We start from the raw sequence: 18,271 nt of genomic DNA on the forward strand, positions 1-18,271 counted from the left end.
TGGAAGAGGGTGAAATAAGAGGGGTGGGGGAGTGGGGTGGTGTGGGGGGTGCATTTCCAGCACTGTTTATTGCATCTGGGGACCATACGACCCGTGGTTTTCATTTCTACTGCTAGAAGCCCCATAGGAAAGAAGAAGAGGGGTAATTATTAAAAGAGATCTTAAAAAATTGTGACACATGGGAAGACATCTTTCATTTGGAAGAATCTTGATGCATGGTAGAAATCTGATTTGTAGTAAAACTGTAATAAAACAGTCACAGAGGCTGTGCAGAGCGGTGTCATGGAACAGCACCTGCAACCTGATTTCCCAAAACCAAGAGAGTGGTGCTTAAGTGGTGTGTATCAATGTAGCACAAGGTAGCCTTTCTTCTTACAATTATACGTGTTGCAGATGTTACTAGATACCCTAGTGCAGAGGAAGGCTGCAAAGGCAAGGAAGGAGAGATAAGAAAAGGAGGGAGAAATTAATGAACATGAGCCACAGACCAGGAAATGGGGAGGTGAGGATGAAAGGAAAGCGATTAAGAAGCAAAAAAAGTTGAAACAAATAATTCCTATGTAGGTCTTTGAGCAGAGGTTCATATAATTTACTAGTATATATATATATATATTTTTTTTTCCCCCCCACGGCTTGCTCATGGTTGCATTGTCTAATTAGAGTAGCAACACTAAAAGTTTACCTTTAAGGGCTGATTCAGTGCTTATAGAAATTACCAGAACTTATCCCGTATGGAGCAGTGATCTGCAGTGGAGTTATTGTGTACTTGAATGGGGACACATTAAACCATGAGAAATTTTATAAATTTTTCTCCAGCACGGATAGACATGGCAGGATATCACTTCCAGTTTAGAGTAGTTTGAGGGTAGCAAGTGGTTAGTTTAGACGGAATGGGAAGGAATAATTTCATCATATAATCACATACATGTATGTGATCACCTGCATGGGATTCATGAAAAAGGAAAAATCCCCAGGGAGAGGTCTTGTAGGGGGAGGGAGCAATATTGGCAATATTACATACATAGCATAAAATAGAGAATGTTAAAGAATCATTTTTCAGCTGATGGACCTGACATTTATCCAAAATCAGATAATTTTTAAAAATTTTATTCTGTTTGGCCTTAAGAGAAAACCAAATAGAAATTACCAAGAGAATATATGTTGTATGGGACTTTTACAAAATACAACTTGTAAAATATTGGCTACATCAATAAAATAAAGCACAATATTTATGGTGTCCATTTATCCAACAAAGCAATTAAAGCCAATTCTTTATACATATCATTTGGATGTACAAAAGATGAATGTAAACCACTCTGTCTGTTACTGGTATTTGCAATTTACAATATGCAGCACAAGGGCAATCTCAGCACTTGTCCTGGAAGCCTGTATTTCCTCTCAGCACTGCAGTACTGTTTACTTTTTGATAACCGGGCCTGAAAAGAGAGGAGGTGTTTAAAAGATGCGTAGATGAGGTTCTTAGGGACATGGTTTAGTGCCAGAGTTAGGTTATGGTTGGACTCGATGATCTTGAGGGTCTCTTCCAACCAAAATGATTCTATGGTTCTACGATAAGATAAAAGACAAGATAAAAATAGCAGGTAAAATAGTGTTTGAAGAGTATGTCCTTTGGGGAGGCCAACTGGTTGATGGGTGAAGTCTTCAGGGCTGGGGTTATATAACCTCTCTCCAAAGCTGCTTATACAGAGTGAAAAACTTCTGGATATGGGCTGGATCCATGTAAGGCACTGTAAAACCTGACAGACTTGAACACCCATAGTCAAGGGAATCCTGATAACAGTGCTGAGATGAGGAATAGAGCAGGGGCTTGCACCAGTAGGACCATGATAAATCTAGGGATGACAGAGAGAGTCAGAAACCCAAAGGCAGGATGGTGATTTGGCGGTGTAAAGGTGGGAGGAAACAGCACTCGGTGAAAATGCATAGAAGTAATGAGGGGGCCTGAATACGCAGGTCTGTATGAACCCTGCTGTAGAGGGGGAGAGGGAGAAGGAAAAGCCTTTTGAGAAATATGGGAAGAAGGGTAGGAAGACCACTATGCAAGGGAAATGTTAGGGAAAATAGGACCCTGATGAGGAAAGACGTTTTAGAGAGGCTAAGGAAGATGGATTTAGGCTGAAGGTCTTGGATGCATCATGAAGAGCTTGTATTGCAGAGCAGGATGTGGTTGGGCCTGATCCAGAATAGGTATGAATGTGGAGTTGTCATGGATGAGAAGTCAAAGTTTAGGAGATGTCTCCAAACCCTTTGTAAAATCAGCCAATACTTAACACAGGAAAAAAAAAATGAGGTTGCCAAACAATGGTGCCAGACTAGCAAAAGTTTTTATTTCCATGAGACGACAGGTAATTTCTGATCAAGTTAAAACTGTTTCAAGTAAACAATCCTTTAAATTGTTCCTGACTTTGAGTCGGAGCATGAGGAAAACATACAGGACATCTTCATCAGTCTAGTGCGATTTGTTGAAAAACATAGCTCTGTGTTTAGCTAATGACTTAATTAGAAAAGCAGTAGTCAGCTGGCAGGGTATGGTGAGTCTTTATTTAACAGGGAAGCACAAAAATTAGCTATCCATCTGGTTTTTTCCTGTTAATTAATTCAAAATATTAAAATTGAATACAGTCTTCAACCTGATTGGTAGTTTGAATGGTAATAGTGGAGACTGGATATTAAAAGACATCAGCAGAAATGAAGATGATACAGCTCCTGTATTGTACAGCGCTCGGATCTGCCTCCGAAACATTTCTTCCTACCTACAACAGCTGCTGTGGAGGTCATGTTTACCATTTCTGATCCTTCAGCCATACTTCTGGCTTTAAACAAGCATCAGTTTAGGTGACAGAGTTAACTGAGCTGTTACTTTTACATGAAGAAGATGACTGCACACGGCATGCCAGCAACAGCATCCAGCTGTGGGCCTGGCTCCTCTTTGAGGGTTGTTGCTGGCGGGGGCTGGACTAGTTGGCCTCCAGAGATCCCTTCCAACCTTAATTATTTTGTGTGCTCATGTGCCCTTAGGAGCAGCAGTGAGGGCTGGCAGCCTATCTCATTTTGTTGAGTTTCCTCCCTGAAATGCTCTTCACCAGCAGCCCACCCCATGGCTGAACCTGGCCCAAGAGACAGCCCCAAAGAAGCTGTCTGGGGCACAGCTTCTGCCTCATCTTAGCTGAGTGCCTCACGGTGACTCAAACTGTCTGTTGGGGCAGGCTTGCATGTTTAATTTTCCCTTTCTGATCATTACTGTAGATGGGTACCCTTGTAGCAGAGCAGTAAACTGCCCAAGGGACACCAAAACCTGCTCTTGCAACAATTGCCTGCCTCTCCTGTCTTCCCCGCAGTAGTCACCTTGTTTGGGGGAATTATGCACAACCGTTATTTTTTGTTAATAATTTCTATTGAGCTTGCTGAATGAAAAAATAAAATTATTCTGCAGCAGTTCTTACAAAACTCCTTTTAATTCCTAGCTATTTTTTTCCTAATAGCGTATGTACTCTGGGGAGCTGCTTTGGAAGTTTTATAGGTAGGCAGGGTCAGGCCATGCTTCCCCAGCTTCGATCAACAGTTTCCACCTCCAACAAGCTGCAAAAATAATAAAAAAAAACCATAATGGATCTCTGTGCCCCCTCACTAGAAGACATTTTCAGTGGCTGAGATTATTTTTTCCCTCTTTTTAGATATTAATGTGAGCTAGTAGGGAACCCAAAGGCAGCTGGAGGAGGCAGCTATGACAACAGCTTCAGAAGCGCAGCTGGAGACAAACCTCCTAAGCTGGGGCATGGAAAATTTGAAGTCCTTAAAGCAGAATTCTGCTGCATATGGGTAAGTGGTAGGTTATGCTTTTGTCACCTTCAGACTTGATTTACACTCAGCTTGTGGCACTGCATCTTTCCAACCAAATGCTTTCTCTCAGAAATAAGGACGTCGTTTCTCAGGTCCATCTGGAGTTTATTACTCACATGTTACTTACAGTTCCTTGACTCTTGATAAGGCAAATGATTGCCATCTGATAAGTTTTCAAAACATTTTTCAGAGGTGGCTTCCAGTGCTGTTACAGCATTTTTGCTGCCTCTGATTTTTGTTTTGATGGATTTTGAACTGCCATGCTATAGTTCACTGTTATTGCATGTCAGGTTGATGTATGTGATATTTTCTATATGGTATATTGATGTAATTCAAAAAGAACTTGTCGAGAAGATGGGCAGGGAGTAAAATTATGGTGCAAGGTAAGTTATCAATATTTAAACAGTGCTTAGGAGTTGCTAACGGACAATATCAGATTCTCAGCTTTGATTTTGCGCCTTCTCTGCCTGATTTCCACAACATCTGAGCCAGAACATTTTAACTTTCATAAGCACAGAAGACAAGATATGAAGGACTCTCTATCTGTCTCTCAAGCCTAGGGAATTAACTCCGTGAAGGACTCCCAGAACAAGAAATCTTGCTACAGAACCTGATCATAGGTTAAGATGACAAGAATGCCTTTGAGAATTGTAAGATGAAGGTAAGGCAGACATGCAGACGGCTATTTGAAAAAAAAATATTTTCCCTAATAGTTTTTGCTGCTGTTCAAACAGAAAATAATTTGGTTTTAGATGATGTTTCTGAAATTCTGTATGTTGCTGGCCTGCTGAGAAGATATCCAGTTGTTTAAGTTCGTGGGGTAAGATAAATCAATCCAGGGGGTTGTGCACTGCAAGGTCCAGGTGAAGTGGGGCAAAAGTGAATAATACCATCCCAGAATTGACCAAGGCACAAGGCCTTAGCCTGGAAGAAATATGGCTAGTGGTAGTAAAAATGTGACCAGTCAGATGTGTAGCGGGTCTCCCAAGTGTGGCACTTGCTCCCTGTGTCCTCTCAATTGCCAAACAAACCGCACAGGTGTCTGTCCAATTCTTTGAACATAAATCAGGAATCTTACACAAAAGACCCACTTAATTACTCTGGTGTACATAATGAGATCCATTTTTAGATGGAATGAACAGAACTTCGCTTTCTGTTTTGCGAATTTATTCCTGAAGAAAGGAATGGTTTATTCTGCCTTAGCCCAAGCTGGAAACAGTGGTTATTTTCCTTCCAAATGACTCTTAGAGTTTTCTCAGGATGTCACAGTAAAGTTTTGCTGTTTAGCTGTCATGACCATGAAGTGTTTATTAATTTTTGAATACATATTTATGGGGTTCAGTTTATAAGACTTTATGTTACTACACTGCATGGTAATTTAGACATTTGATTCTTAGATGAAAAAAAGTATAAAAGCGGATATTGTTGTTTGCTTCTTGAATCATTGATTACACAAAATGTCTTAAACATGAGTATCTAACAGTTTCTTTTTCGTTGTTGTTTCATTGCTAAAAAATCCGTTCCTTTGTAGAATAAATTTATTTCAAACTCTTTACCATGAATAACACTAGAGGTAAAAAACAGAATGAATTAGAGGATAAAGATAAGTCAAGCAAATAGCCAAACACAAAAATTCCCTTTATCAAGGGAAATGGAGACAGAGTCAAATTATTTTACTCATTCTTAAGGCCAGGGGTCAAGTCATCATCATCATTTCCCAGCACTTTTAAGTATGTTCTCGACACCTGATGAGCTTCCTGAAGGCCAGCTTGAAGTCTTCATTAAAGCTGGTGTACAGCAAAGGGTTGATAAGGGAGTTGACATATCCCAGCCAGGTGAAGAAGTCTGCTACTTCTGTAGAGACAGTGCAAACATGGAGGCCCACAAGCAGCTCCTTGATGAAAAAGGGTAACCAGGACAAAATGAAAGCACCTAAAATCAGGCCCAGAATGCGAGCAGCCTTTCGTTCCCGTGTTGTGGAGATCTGCTGCCGGTCACCAGCCAGGTCCAGGTCATTCTCAAAAGGAGGGATCCTCATGGATGCGTTGATTTTGTCAAGCTCTGTGGTTGGGTCAGAGGTGGAGAAGTCTGAGACACAGAATGTCTGTGTGAGCTTGCAGCTGGCAAAAGAGTTTTGGCTGTCGGTGCTCCTGTTGCTGAGGTGGCGGCTTGAACCCCGCTTTTGGTAAAGGCTCTTTGCAGCGTGGTAAATTCTGTAGTAGAGGATGAGGATCAAAGTCAAGGGGATGTAAAATGCCCCGAATGTGGAATAAATAGTGTAGATGACATGATCGTGCTGAATGCGACACTCACTGGGAATATTGATGCTGTGGTGGTTTCTCCAAAACAAAGGGGGCATGGATATGAAAATGGAGATAGTCCACACAGTGACTATCATCAGCCCAGCCCTTTTTGCTGTTCTTTTCCTGGCATATTCAATAGCGTCTGTGATTGCCCAGTACCTGTCCAGAGCAATGACACACAGATGAAGGATTGAACATGTGCAACAGGTCATGTCAACGCTAAGCCAGATCTCACAGATGAAGTATCCCAAAGTCCATTTATCTATCATTATGTAAGTGATGCTCAAGGGCATGACAAGAACAGCAACAAGGAGATCTGTCACAGCTAGTGAACATATTAAATAATTTGCTGGCTGATGGAGCTTCTTGGTTGTGGAGATTGCTGCAATTACAGCAGAATTTAGCAGCATAGTCAAGGTAGTGATTGTGGCCAAGGTCAGGGTAATGAGCATCTTTTCAGTTACTGTTTTTGGCTTCGCAGCCACATTGGCTTCAGTGGTGCAATTTGTGAAATTCATTTTTCCTTCCAGGATGCACAGTGAAAGAAGTTGCTGCTTCAGGTAGCAAAGAGGTCCAGCTTCAGAATTCATCCATTTGAGAGAGGGATAGAGAGGCGCAGGTTTTTGTTTTGTTTTGTTTTTTTTTATAATCCCATATTCAACAGAGCAGCAGAAAGTTTCCAGGATTCCTCCTGTTCATTGTTTTCCTAGAAGATAAAAACACATCTGTTAGTGAACCTAGAAAAATACCATCTTTTGGCATGAAGTCCTATGCTTCTAAAATTAACACCTCATATAAAAATTCTAGTCTGTGTTTCCTTCTCTTCTCCTTCCTTTTCTTCCTCTTTTTCTCTGCATTCATAGTTCATTTCTTTTTATTGTCTAAAGGGCACTTTGGGCCACATTTTCTGCTGATGTGAGCTGGTTGTTTCTCCTTTAGTTTTGAAGATTTCGTTTAAAGTGGGAGGTTGGACTAAGGGACTTCCAGAGGTCCCTTCCAACAAACACTTCTGTGATCTCTGTGAATTATTGATAGTGGGAACTCGTCCTTTTCCTGTTTGTTAAATAGGCTGCAGCAGATGAAGAGCTGAAGAAATCTGCCTTTTGATTTTAATTGCTATATGAGAGGGACCAATTACTTCTATATATCCCCTTTGGAAAAAAGAAACAGACCAGGCTACCTCAGCAAAGGCATGCCAGCATTTCACAGTTTTGTATCCTGCTTTTTCATATCCATGTCTGTATTAGTATCCTGGAAACGCTATTTAAAAATTGTTCAGGTTACCTTTAACATGCAGCTTTCAAACAATGCTTATAGCGTTATAGCAAATGCTTGGTTTTACACAGCACATTAGTGTTGCTAGGAGCTTATATAGTTTTGTCTAATTATTCCTGACATTTCACATATCCCACTGTGTGCGTCCTTAGAGGAGACACACAAAAAGCTTTTGCCTCTGCTCTGAGATTTCTGTCAAATTGTGCTCCCTGTCAGGCAGTCCAGTATGATGCAAGGTGCAAACAACAGTTTAAAAAAAAGGTTTAATTTTGTTTCAGGAGTTCATGTGTCTTTTCCATACATCCCAAATGCTGACTGAAGCGAGAGTTAGCAATCTGTGGGATGCAACTTGGGATGCTCTCTGGGGCTTTGCTTTCTCGCTTGTAATTTATTTTGGCATGAAGTATGTAGAAAATGGAAAGCGTGAATCCTTTTCCATTAAAATGAACAGGAAGGTTCCTTCCCCTGGCTTCACTTATGGGAGAGGAAAAAGTTGTCTAGGCTAGTTGTACAGGCTCCCTCGATGGGCAGGAGAATGAGACAGCGGCTGCCAGAACACACTTGTCCCCTCTCAAGACAAGCCTTTGAGGCAGATGGTGTGAATCACATTCTGGAAATGCTGATCTTTCTCTCCTTTGACTACAAGTGGCTTCTCCACAACTGCATTTAGAATACATGCCTGATTTTGAGATGGCTAAATCTGAGAGTTAAAACTCATTCTCACTGACACCAGTGGGACTTGGATTAGACTCTGAGAGAGAGTTTTCACATGCAAGCTAATGAGGAAATTAAGAATTTGAATGAGGAATTATGAATTTAAAACTAGTCAGCTGCTTAGCTCTGTGTACATATGCTCTTATTCAGAAATTGGAGTGCTGTCTTCTGAATGAGCTGAGTGAGGAACAATCAAAAATAGAAACTTCAGAAAAAAACCTGTTCTTTCCCAATCTGCCCTAGGAAAGCAGATCTGTATCATTGTAGGCTCTGGGTTAGCAAAATGTGAGTTTTAAATTCTACCCAAGGGACAGCAGAAGCCCCGCCCTGAACTGCACTCTGCTCTTCAGAAACTGCTTTAAAGTATGAATAGCCTTGGAGAAAATGTCAGGACTGCTTATTAAGAATAGACTGGACAAGCCAGGTAGAAATTAATCCATCAGTCTTCAGGTTGTTACTGCAATGGAAATGCCAATTTGGTCGTTTGGGATTAAAGGCAAAACTTCAGCTCAAACTTTCTTCACAAATTGTTGATAGGTGTCTTCTCTGTCAAGCTACATCTTGATTTCATCAGTTTGCACCCTGATTATGTCTGATACTTTGATGAGAGGATAAAGCAAAGAGGCTTGCTTCACCTCTCCACGCTCCTGGAGCATGGACCATAAGCAATTCCAATCCATGTGCTTTCATCAGCACCATCACTTGCCAAGTGCCCCCTGGTCCACAAGCACACTCAAAGGCACTGGCAGACACTGTAGGATTCACACATTCTCCACAACTCCCCATTGATCTGGTCCATGCATAGGAGAGCTCTTGCTGCTTCTTGATGTAAGCAGCATTTTTTTCTGCTTGTCCTTCATTTCTCTGGGAGCCCTGGAGTTTCATGGCCTCAGCATTCTCCTCATCCTGCATGGTCCTCACCTTACTCTCTGCTGAGCAATGCCTATATGCATCTTTAATCCAGTAGGAACTGAACTGCTGTGGTTCTCTGCCCAAATGCACACTGGCATAGCCCCAGGGAAATCCTTTCAGACCTCTACTCACTCTGACCACAAAGATACTCTGAAAAATAAATTCATCCTTTCTTTGATGAACTTCTCTTATAATAAACTCTGACACACTTTATTGGACCCAAGCACCAGGTTTCCACTAGGACAAAGGGTACTGCTGATCACACAGGGGAGTTTGGCTGTTTAAGTCTGCTCACTGCTCAGCAGGGCCAATATTTTTTTTTTTTTTATTTGGAAAATCATTGCAATAATTGAAGATAGGGAAAAATATGAACAAAGCATCTTTCCTGCAGAACACGAGCCTGCAGCTACCTCAGATCAAGCAGGTCCACCGCTTCATGTCAAAACCCATCACCGGGGCATTATTCAGTTTTAATTCCTGTGCTTATAGGAAATGAGCCCTTAGCAATTCAGACAGTATAAACACCACACACAAGAACCATATTAAACCAACACTATTAAGAGAGTGTAGTTACATGCTGAAAAGTCTAAAGATACAAGTTTTGCCCCAGAAAATAGATGGGGTTTTAAAACGGAAAGTCTCTAATGGGTTTTTTAAATGGAAGATGTCAGTTTTTAAGAAATGGGGTTTTTAAATAGAAGATGTCAGTGATTGACTTTGCTTATTAATACAGAGCAGGACTTAAATGCTATTTATCATTAATTTCTAAAAATGCAGGTGTGGTTGTGATAATGTATTTTGTAGTTCTCATATTTTAATTCTTTGTTTACTGCCTGTCTTTGGTGGTACCTGGCAGCCCCTGAGCAGAGTCGGGGACCATCTGGTCCAAAATAGGAAAAAAAGAACCCAGGCTGTGACTCAGAAAGGCAAAGCCTCCTGGGGTAGCCCCAGTGTAAGGGGTTCACATTGCTTAGTTTAGGATTATCTTGGGGAACTGATGTGGCTTCATATTCTTCACACTCATTTTCTGGCCTGACCAGGGCACCTCCGTGGTTTGCTTTTCAGCTGAGGCTGTATGAAAGGCAGGGCTGGTGTGACCGGGACAGGTACCAGTGCTGGGGCATTGGGGAAGGGGCACAGGGACTCTGAGATCTAGGCTTATGAAAACACAGTACTGGAAAATTTATATTCTGAATATTAGATCATTTATGACAAGCACATATAAAGTGCTACAAAGGATCAGTGTAAAAGCCATGTATGTTAACAAGGAGAATTTTACTATCTCTAGTCAATAATAGCTGGTATCCAGCATCTCTATAACTTGCCTACTATTACTATATGCAGTATTACTATCACTGTAGTGATTGATTGTGGTTTTATAAGTGACTTCTTGGAAGGGACATTAATATCATAGTTATCTTATTTGAAGTACTCTCACTAAAAGCACTGCCATGTTGATGTTTTGCAGCTGTATCCTTTTAGGCTGTCAGTCATTTCATAGAGAGTGAATTCTATACAGACTAATTTTAGTGATTTGGTGGGAGCAACTCATCTGAGTTCCTCAAAATGGGAATCAATCACATTTCATATTTGCTGATTATCGGTAATGGCATTGAGTGCTGTCTGGAAGGAAGAAAGAGGGAAGAAGATAATTAATTGTTCCATAAAAGCAAGTGGACAGCTTTAAGCTGTGAGATGGCAATGTCCATGTCTGCTCCTGCCAAAAACATTCCCACTTTCTTAGCAGAGGACCACTGTGTAGCAGAATACTCTGAATTTCTGGTGGACACACTGACTCCTCCTTGGCCACTGAACTTTTCACCTTTTCATAAGAAATGGAATAATATCACTTGGAGAGAACAAGGGGAACTGGCATTGCACATGTGTGTGTGCAGGGCAGGTTAGTTCCTTTATAGCCACGGTTTTACATTTCCTCTAAGCAATTACGGCACTGTGCAAATGCTAACATCTTTGTGCTCTTGACAGCAATAAATCAATTTTACTTTGTTAAACCCTAAATTGGTCTGAGTGCTTTTCACTTTCAATATTTCCGTGACTGTAGCTGGGAAAGGCAAGATCTGTGGCGTGCTTGGTGAGACTGGTGGTTAGCTTATGGAAAATTTGACATAGCACATTTATAATAATGTTAATATTTCAACCTATGGAAAGATGCTAAACTTCCAGTACTCTTCCTTGTAATCTCAAAGAAGTTTTCTATTTCAAGTTTGTATACAAAGCACTACAATTCAATCCTTCCACTTCAAAATTATTTTGCAAGTTCTTGTAACTTCCCAGATCATCCTGCTCTTGTTAAGTCAGCTGATCTTCTTGAACTTCATGGCTTCTTGGTAGCCACTGAGAGAGCTGACTTTAATATTTTGAGTACTATATATAGTATATATAAAAATATATATAATATATAAATATAATATATATAATATTTATATATTATATTATATATATTAATATTCTCAGTATTATATTCTAGCACGCTGGTGTTGCTTTGGGCTTCTGAGGATCTCAGAGCTGCAGAGGTCGTGTTCTGGCAGCAATCTTAATTGACTGCAATTTATATAGGCACCAATGCTGTTTGTAACATGTCATATTGAGAAAAGTGGTACCCAGAAGCTGAGAAAGTGGAGATGGTCATAATCACACCAATCTGTAGCACAACTGTCAGCAAAATAAAATCTTATTGTCACCAGGTAGCTCATATTCACACTTACAGCATGAGGTTTTGATGCCAGTTCTATTGTAGGCAAAATGAAGGCAAACTATCAGAAGGTGGGTTGAAGTTGCCTTACATCAGCGTAAACTGGGGTAGGACAATAAATGAAATTGCTCTTTTTGTGTGAGATCTGAAATTCTGTAAGAACATGTGTTTGAGAAATTCCTAGCAGCATTATGGGGCTGCAGATTTAGGGAACTCAGCACTAAGCCAGGTGTGTGGAAGCACAGCTGATCGTGTATTTGTATCTGTGGGGATCCGACTAACACTCGTACATGTACTCACCCTGACATAAATAACCAGAGCACAGTACATTGTAATCAAGAATATAATGGCCTGCAGCCAGTTCTCCAGTGTGTTTGTGTAATGAAGATTATCAGGGCTGCAGGGAGCCCCCGGCTCTGTCCTGGCTAGAAGATGGGCTGAGTGAACAGCACGGGGGATGCTGCTGGGCATGACAGATACCAGTGCAGACATCTGACAAAAGTCACAGATGGTGCCACAAGGGACAGCTGGGTTTTGCAGGTGATTGAGATGGAGGGCCGAGAAGTGGAAGAAGGGATAACAAGAATAAAAGGAGGTACACATTGCTCTCCCACAGCTGAAATCAGGACAATAACTGAACCTGTTTTTCAGACCAGAGCACGAGTCAAACCTGCCACCAGGGTCAGGAGGCCCAGGGGGACAGGTGCTTTTCGCCATGCTGGCTGACATGGGAACCCAGGAGATGGACGGATGCAGCATGCCAGTGTTACCCTGTCAGTGCCTACACCAGACCCGATGGCATTGGTAGCCCCCACCACCTTCTCGGAGCGATGAGTTGTGACCACGTTCTCTTGCCTGCGCAAGAGAGAGAACAAGTGCTCGTGCAGGCCAGTTTTGTGCATGTGTGCTTACTCTAGTGGCTCTGAATAACATCCATTGAAACCTCAATACTGTCTATGGGGTTTCTGAAATGGCAAGCTGCAGAGCATTCCTCGCCACTGTTCTTTCTGTCTCTGGATCTGCTGTTTTGTTGCTTTCCAGCTCTTTTGCTGAAGAACTTAGGACCACCACCAATGTGACCATAATGTTTTAGCTCTCTCAGCATCAGAAGGTGGATCTCCCCACACTAGTCAGGGCAGCTTAATGTCCCTTCCCAGTGAACACTGCCAGCCTGGAAGATTTTCTTCCCATTTAGGAGTTCAGGAGAAAACTGAAAGGCAGGAGATGCTGCCTTCCAAAAAGCCATGGTGCGGTCAGCAGCCCTTTAATATCTTCTCCCTGGAAGGGCAAGAGAGGCTGTGGCTCAGGGTGAGGCCAAGACTAGGACTTGTCTCCCTCAGTACATCCCAGCTCCCAGCCTTTACGCCCTCAAAATGAGATATATATTTTTTTCATTGCTGAAATTCCTGGCTGCACTCTTCTCTAACAAAAATTATACAGCGATGCAGTTTGCTACAGGAATGCAGCTTCCTACAGACTCTTCCCATCCACTTCATGAATGCTCCTGTCATGTTGGCAATGCTCAGGATCGTTATATTTGAAAACAATTATACTCTAACCTGAAATTCCAGTTACAAGAAACTGCATACTGTTAGTTGAATACTTTGAGCTGGGCTTATTGATATATTTTCAGCATATTTTCACCTTCTTGAGCTAAATTGATGTGAAACCATTTTAAACTCATTTAAGAATCTCCAGGATGAGTTTTCCTGTGGTGCAACGAGCTCACTTGAAAATGCACCCTTTTGCCTAAACACTGCAAACCTTGGCTTGAATCAGTCTGACCTGGAATCAGTGAAAGATGGCAAGCTGGCAGTTTTGCAAAGCTATTTTTACAGAAATCCTTCCAGGATCACACTTCAGAGGTAAGCTTTTGTGGTGTAGATCTTGGCACATGCAAATGTGAAACAATAATTAGTGATGATCTTCAAACCATGCTTCCTCCCACAAGCAGTGGTATAATTATCATTTACAGATGATTACTCATTTTTATCTACTTTCAATAAAAAAATAGTAAATCTTAGGCAGTGAAAGCTCATAAGATGCTGCTGAGCTGCAATCTAATATAAACAGCTTTCATCCTGTCTTTAGCCAGACATACATAAATAAAATTCTCTGTGATGGTAAAATACCCACATTTCTTGTAAACAACTAGCTTAGATTCCTACTGTAGTTGTAATAATTTGTAATAAATAATAGTCTAAATTTATAATAATTTGCTTTAAATAGACTATTGGATTTAAAGAAAACCTTTAAAAGTCATCATTACTTCTCATAACACTTCAGACTCCTAGCACTATACTCTTTAAAAGTCCATTTTGTTTTATACTGCACAAAATACTCATTTAACGTTCAGCTCGTTCCTTGTAGTTCACTTCACTTTCCCCTTTTCATGCCGTACCTTAAATCCTGAGATGCTTAATCTATGAACATGGGAGGTTATATTTTCACATGCCATGGAGCCACGAGACATGGATAGCTGAATTTTGCAACCTTTTCTGGGGTGGAATTTATAGTAATCAGTTGTACCGCCCTACAATGTCAAAACGTAAGTGCTGCATTTCCACCAAGTTGTTGCCTCCTCTTTCTCCAGAAATGAGTTATGGAGGTAGAAACTGTAAATCTGTGCCTGGCAGTGCAGAGAAAAGAAAGATGTCCATTTGTTTTGCAGACTGTTTTTGTTTAAGTGTGGAAATGACTTAACTTTAGTACCAGAAACTTCATGCTACATTAGCAAGGAGTGCTGAATGGGTTAATTCACCTAGCCAAGAAACAGGGTAAATTCTCATCTGTGGAGTTCCCAATCCCTGCAGCTGAACAACCTTGTTACATGAGTTAACCTGATTAAAGCTAGCTGACATGGCTCTTCCCTGGTACATGGGACATCTACATAAACAGAGGCACAGGAGCTTGTTTGATTGACCCACAGCAGCATTTGACTGCTCCAGAGCTGTGCTTATCAGCAGATCTCATCTCAGTGCAAAGAAGGGGCTCCTGATGCCTGGTTTCCTAATTTAGTAATTAGCCAGACTCAGGAGACACGTAACCTACGCACTTAACCTCTCATCTGGAGAGAAAAATATGGTCTGCATGGGTTGCTGACACTTGCAGCCTTCATGCTTAGCAGTTACTCTCACACAGACGTTCTCTGATTAGTTTTTTTTAGAAAATTTATGGTTAAGACCGTCTTACCTGAACTTCGTAATTCTAAATGTTTTTCACCACTAAAGAAGATCTTTTCTCTGCATTTTCTGTTTTACCTTTGTGCATGCACCTTTACAAGATGCCATGCTGTCAGTGTTCCCTCTCCTGTGTTTTTTACTAAATTTTTAAAGCTTTTATTTTTTTTAATCTATATTGTTTCATAAGGCTGATCATGGCACTGATCCCTGCTATCCATTTTTTTAAGATGACAAACACAAAACCTTCTTCAGGAAAATGCATAAACTTTAAAGACCTGGTGATGGACCCAAATCTCTGGTTGTGGAATGGGCGGCTGTCCCAAGGGAAGATATTTGCCCCAGGTTTTGAGGTGCTGCAGTACCCACTGCTGTTTTTGGCCTGGCTGTTTTGCTCTGTGCTTCTCCTTTGTTTTGCTAAACAGTTCAGCAAGGCGCACGCACAGGCAGAAAACAAACCAGCACAGATGTCGAGTATTGGTGGATCCGTGGGGGTCTCCATAGTCCTTCCTCCTACTGCTCAAACTTCCATTCAGACTATTTACTCAGTGACTGTGTGACTAAGACCTGCAATCAGATAAAATACAGGTGGGAGGACAGCTTGGATAATGAGGTACCATATCAGACACTGGCAGCTAAGCTCTGCAACCACTTCATGTAACAGGAGAAGGCAGAGGAGCAACTCATTTCCAGCACGTACAGCCCTCCTTAGAAGAATAACGCTTGGGATGATGTTTGACAGATGGTTGGTCCAGGGACAGGTATTTGTGAAGCTGGTTAGTAAGGTTTAACTGTAAAGTGAAGCCCTGCAACATTTGCTCTCCTGATGGCATGTGAATGGTCCTGAGCAGGCAACTGCCTGCAACCACATAGCTCGGTCAGGCAGGCAGCAGCTCAGATGCAGATCCACCCATTACAAGTCCCAGCAACTTTTTTCCAAAGCAAAATAAACTACAGTCACATTTGCCTTCAGAAACCAAACCAAAACACCCAAAACCAAACCAACAAACAAAACCAAACCAAAGAAAGAAAAGCTGGTAATTCTAACTGTAGAGGCCATGCTGTCATGACACTGAAAGACCGATGCCACAGAGATCCATATTTCTTTGATGGGAATAGCATAAACAGCATCATGGTGTTTGAAGGAAATAGAAAATGACACAACAAGGTGCTGGAAGACTTGAGTGGAGAGGAGTGTACTTCTTTATTTTCTGAAAAAAATTCTCTTGCTTTAAAAAATAGAGCTAGGGCAAAAGGTATCAGTGTCCCCTTGGTCACTAACAGTTTAATCTCTCTAAGAAATCTTTGTTTCCCAATGTGCTTATGAAAAGAAAAGCCATTGTTCAAAACCCATTTTGATTTGTTTACTTTTTTTTTTTTTTTAAATTAATAACTTCTGTAGAGGTTGCAGTTGTGTGGAAAATGAAAGAACTATCCATAGAGCTTCAGGAATGGTAACTTTTAAAATAATGTGAACTATTTGGAAGCTTACTATCCTTTGAATGAATATAATGTTGTGTTTGTTTTGTAACTAGAAACAAAACTGCCTCCTTGCGACTCTCCTCCCGTGGTCCTTTTGGAATGGGAGCCATGCAAAACTTGCAGAATTGTGGTAAATCAAAACAATTTTGCTGGAGAAAATTCCTATGTCAGAAAAGCATTTTTATGAGAGTCCTTCATTAGAAAGAATCATAGCACAGGCCGGGTTGACAGGGACCTGGAAAGGTAATCTGGTCCAACTGTTCATGGGAAAGGGAGCCTAGATGAGAACCTGTTTAGTTTGCCAACTACTAAAGCACCTCACTGGAACAGCTTAAGAATTCCTTCAAAGAACAAGCTGCTGAAGGAACAACTGGGTTTTCTCCCTAGCTGGCAATCTTTATTTTTACTCTCTTTGAGTTGAAGATCCTGGTGCAGTTTGCAAGCCTAACACTCCACACACTGCACACAGGCCCTGCAGGAGATACGGTCCAGTTCCTCACTTATTAACATCTCAGGGGGTGGGAAATGCAGTTTGCAAGTGGGCAACTGTGTAAAGACAACAGGATTGACTTATCCTGCAGCCCCAATGCCCAAATGCTGTGCCAGCACTAGAAATTCAGCAGAGTTGTAACCTGCCAATGAACTGGGCTTATCCATAGGCACACACCTGGAATCCTACTTTATCTTCATTGTTTTATGGCCTAAAAGGAACCTAAATGTGTTTCTAAGACTGCACCTCGTAGAGAAGACTCATTCGTTATGGTGAAAGTTGTTGCCCAGCCACCTTTCCTGTGTCACCTGTGTTTTAGAGACCTCTGTTGTCATCAGTCAGACCCTCAATCTTCTCTTTTCTAGCCAAAGAGTCTAAGCCTGTGTGCTCATTCCTCATATTGATGAACTGTGCTGTTATTCCTCATGCAGAGGAAAAAGCCCATTATATAGGTGCTACATTATTAAAGATGCTTAGGTCACTTAACTCCCACTGTAAAGAAACCCTGGTCCATAAAATCCCTAGCTCTCATATAGGGACAGTTAAACATTAGCTCCTGAGTGCATAAATCCTTTCTGAATATGGGTGTGAGGCTCTTAAATTTATTAGCTAGTTCAGGTTTTCTTTCTAGGGAGTGTTTTAAGGCTTGAAGTGCTGCAGAATACCACAGCATGAGTGGTAGGGTCAGGAAAATACTGGCAGGAACCTATTACACCATGGTCTGATATGGTTTTGTTACTTTACATTTAAACCACTAACTAGAAAATGAAGCATCTGTTTTTCAAGGTCTCCTAAATGCATCAGTAAAAGCTGTAAGAAAAATCTGCACTGAATTCTCACCTGCGAATGCATTTTCCATCTCAATTTCTCATTTTGCTGCTTAGAGACATGTCAAAGACACACAAATATTTACTGATGAATATCATTTTTTCAGCTCTGGGGAAATGATGCTATTTGTATTTATATGGAGACTATCACTTTATGCAAGCTAAATGTCACTGTACATGCATTGTTTTTCAAGTCAATATTTGTTTCTTGCTGCTATTCTGTGTCAGGAGACTGATGTCAATGGGGTTTATTTAATCTCCACATGACTTGCTTCTGTACACAACCGCTCTGCAATTCATAAAGGCCCCAAATGAACAAATTTGACAGACTAAAACTTAATAGTATATTAAGGACCTTGAAGCTTGATCTGAGACCCTTTGAAATCAATGGAAATGCTTCCTTCCACTGTGAGCAAAATATTTCAGATTAAGTCTTGGTGAATATGTGCCCAATTTCTTGCTGATAAAATAAAGCGGATGACTCATACGATGGCTCTAGACTTGCTTTGAAAGGA

The 18,271-nt window shown here is 41.1% G+C and overlaps 1 protein-coding gene across 2 annotated transcripts in view; it reads right to left on the minus strand.

Moving 5' to 3' along the window:
• Positions 1–1,155: 1,155 nt before the first annotated feature.
• Positions 1,156–18,271, minus strand: part of HTR1E (5-hydroxytryptamine receptor 1E) — a 40,966-nt gene continuing 23,850 nt past the window's right edge. For both annotated transcript variants that reach the window (XM_065835318.2, XM_065835319.2), the window contains exon 2: positions 1,156–6,870. In XM_065835318.2, the coding sequence (XP_065691390.1) occupies positions 5,588–6,754 (1,167 nt within the window). In that variant the 5' untranslated portion in view covers positions 6,755–6,870 and the 3' untranslated portion in view covers positions 1,156–5,587. The remainder of the gene's footprint in view (positions 6,871–18,271) is intronic.

This window comes from Patagioenas fasciata, chromosome 3 (assembly GCF_037038585.1).
Source record: "Patagioenas fasciata isolate bPatFas1 chromosome 3, bPatFas1.hap1, whole genome shotgun sequence".
In the NCBI taxonomy this organism is placed as follows: domain Eukaryota; kingdom Metazoa; phylum Chordata; class Aves; order Columbiformes; family Columbidae; genus Patagioenas; species Patagioenas fasciata.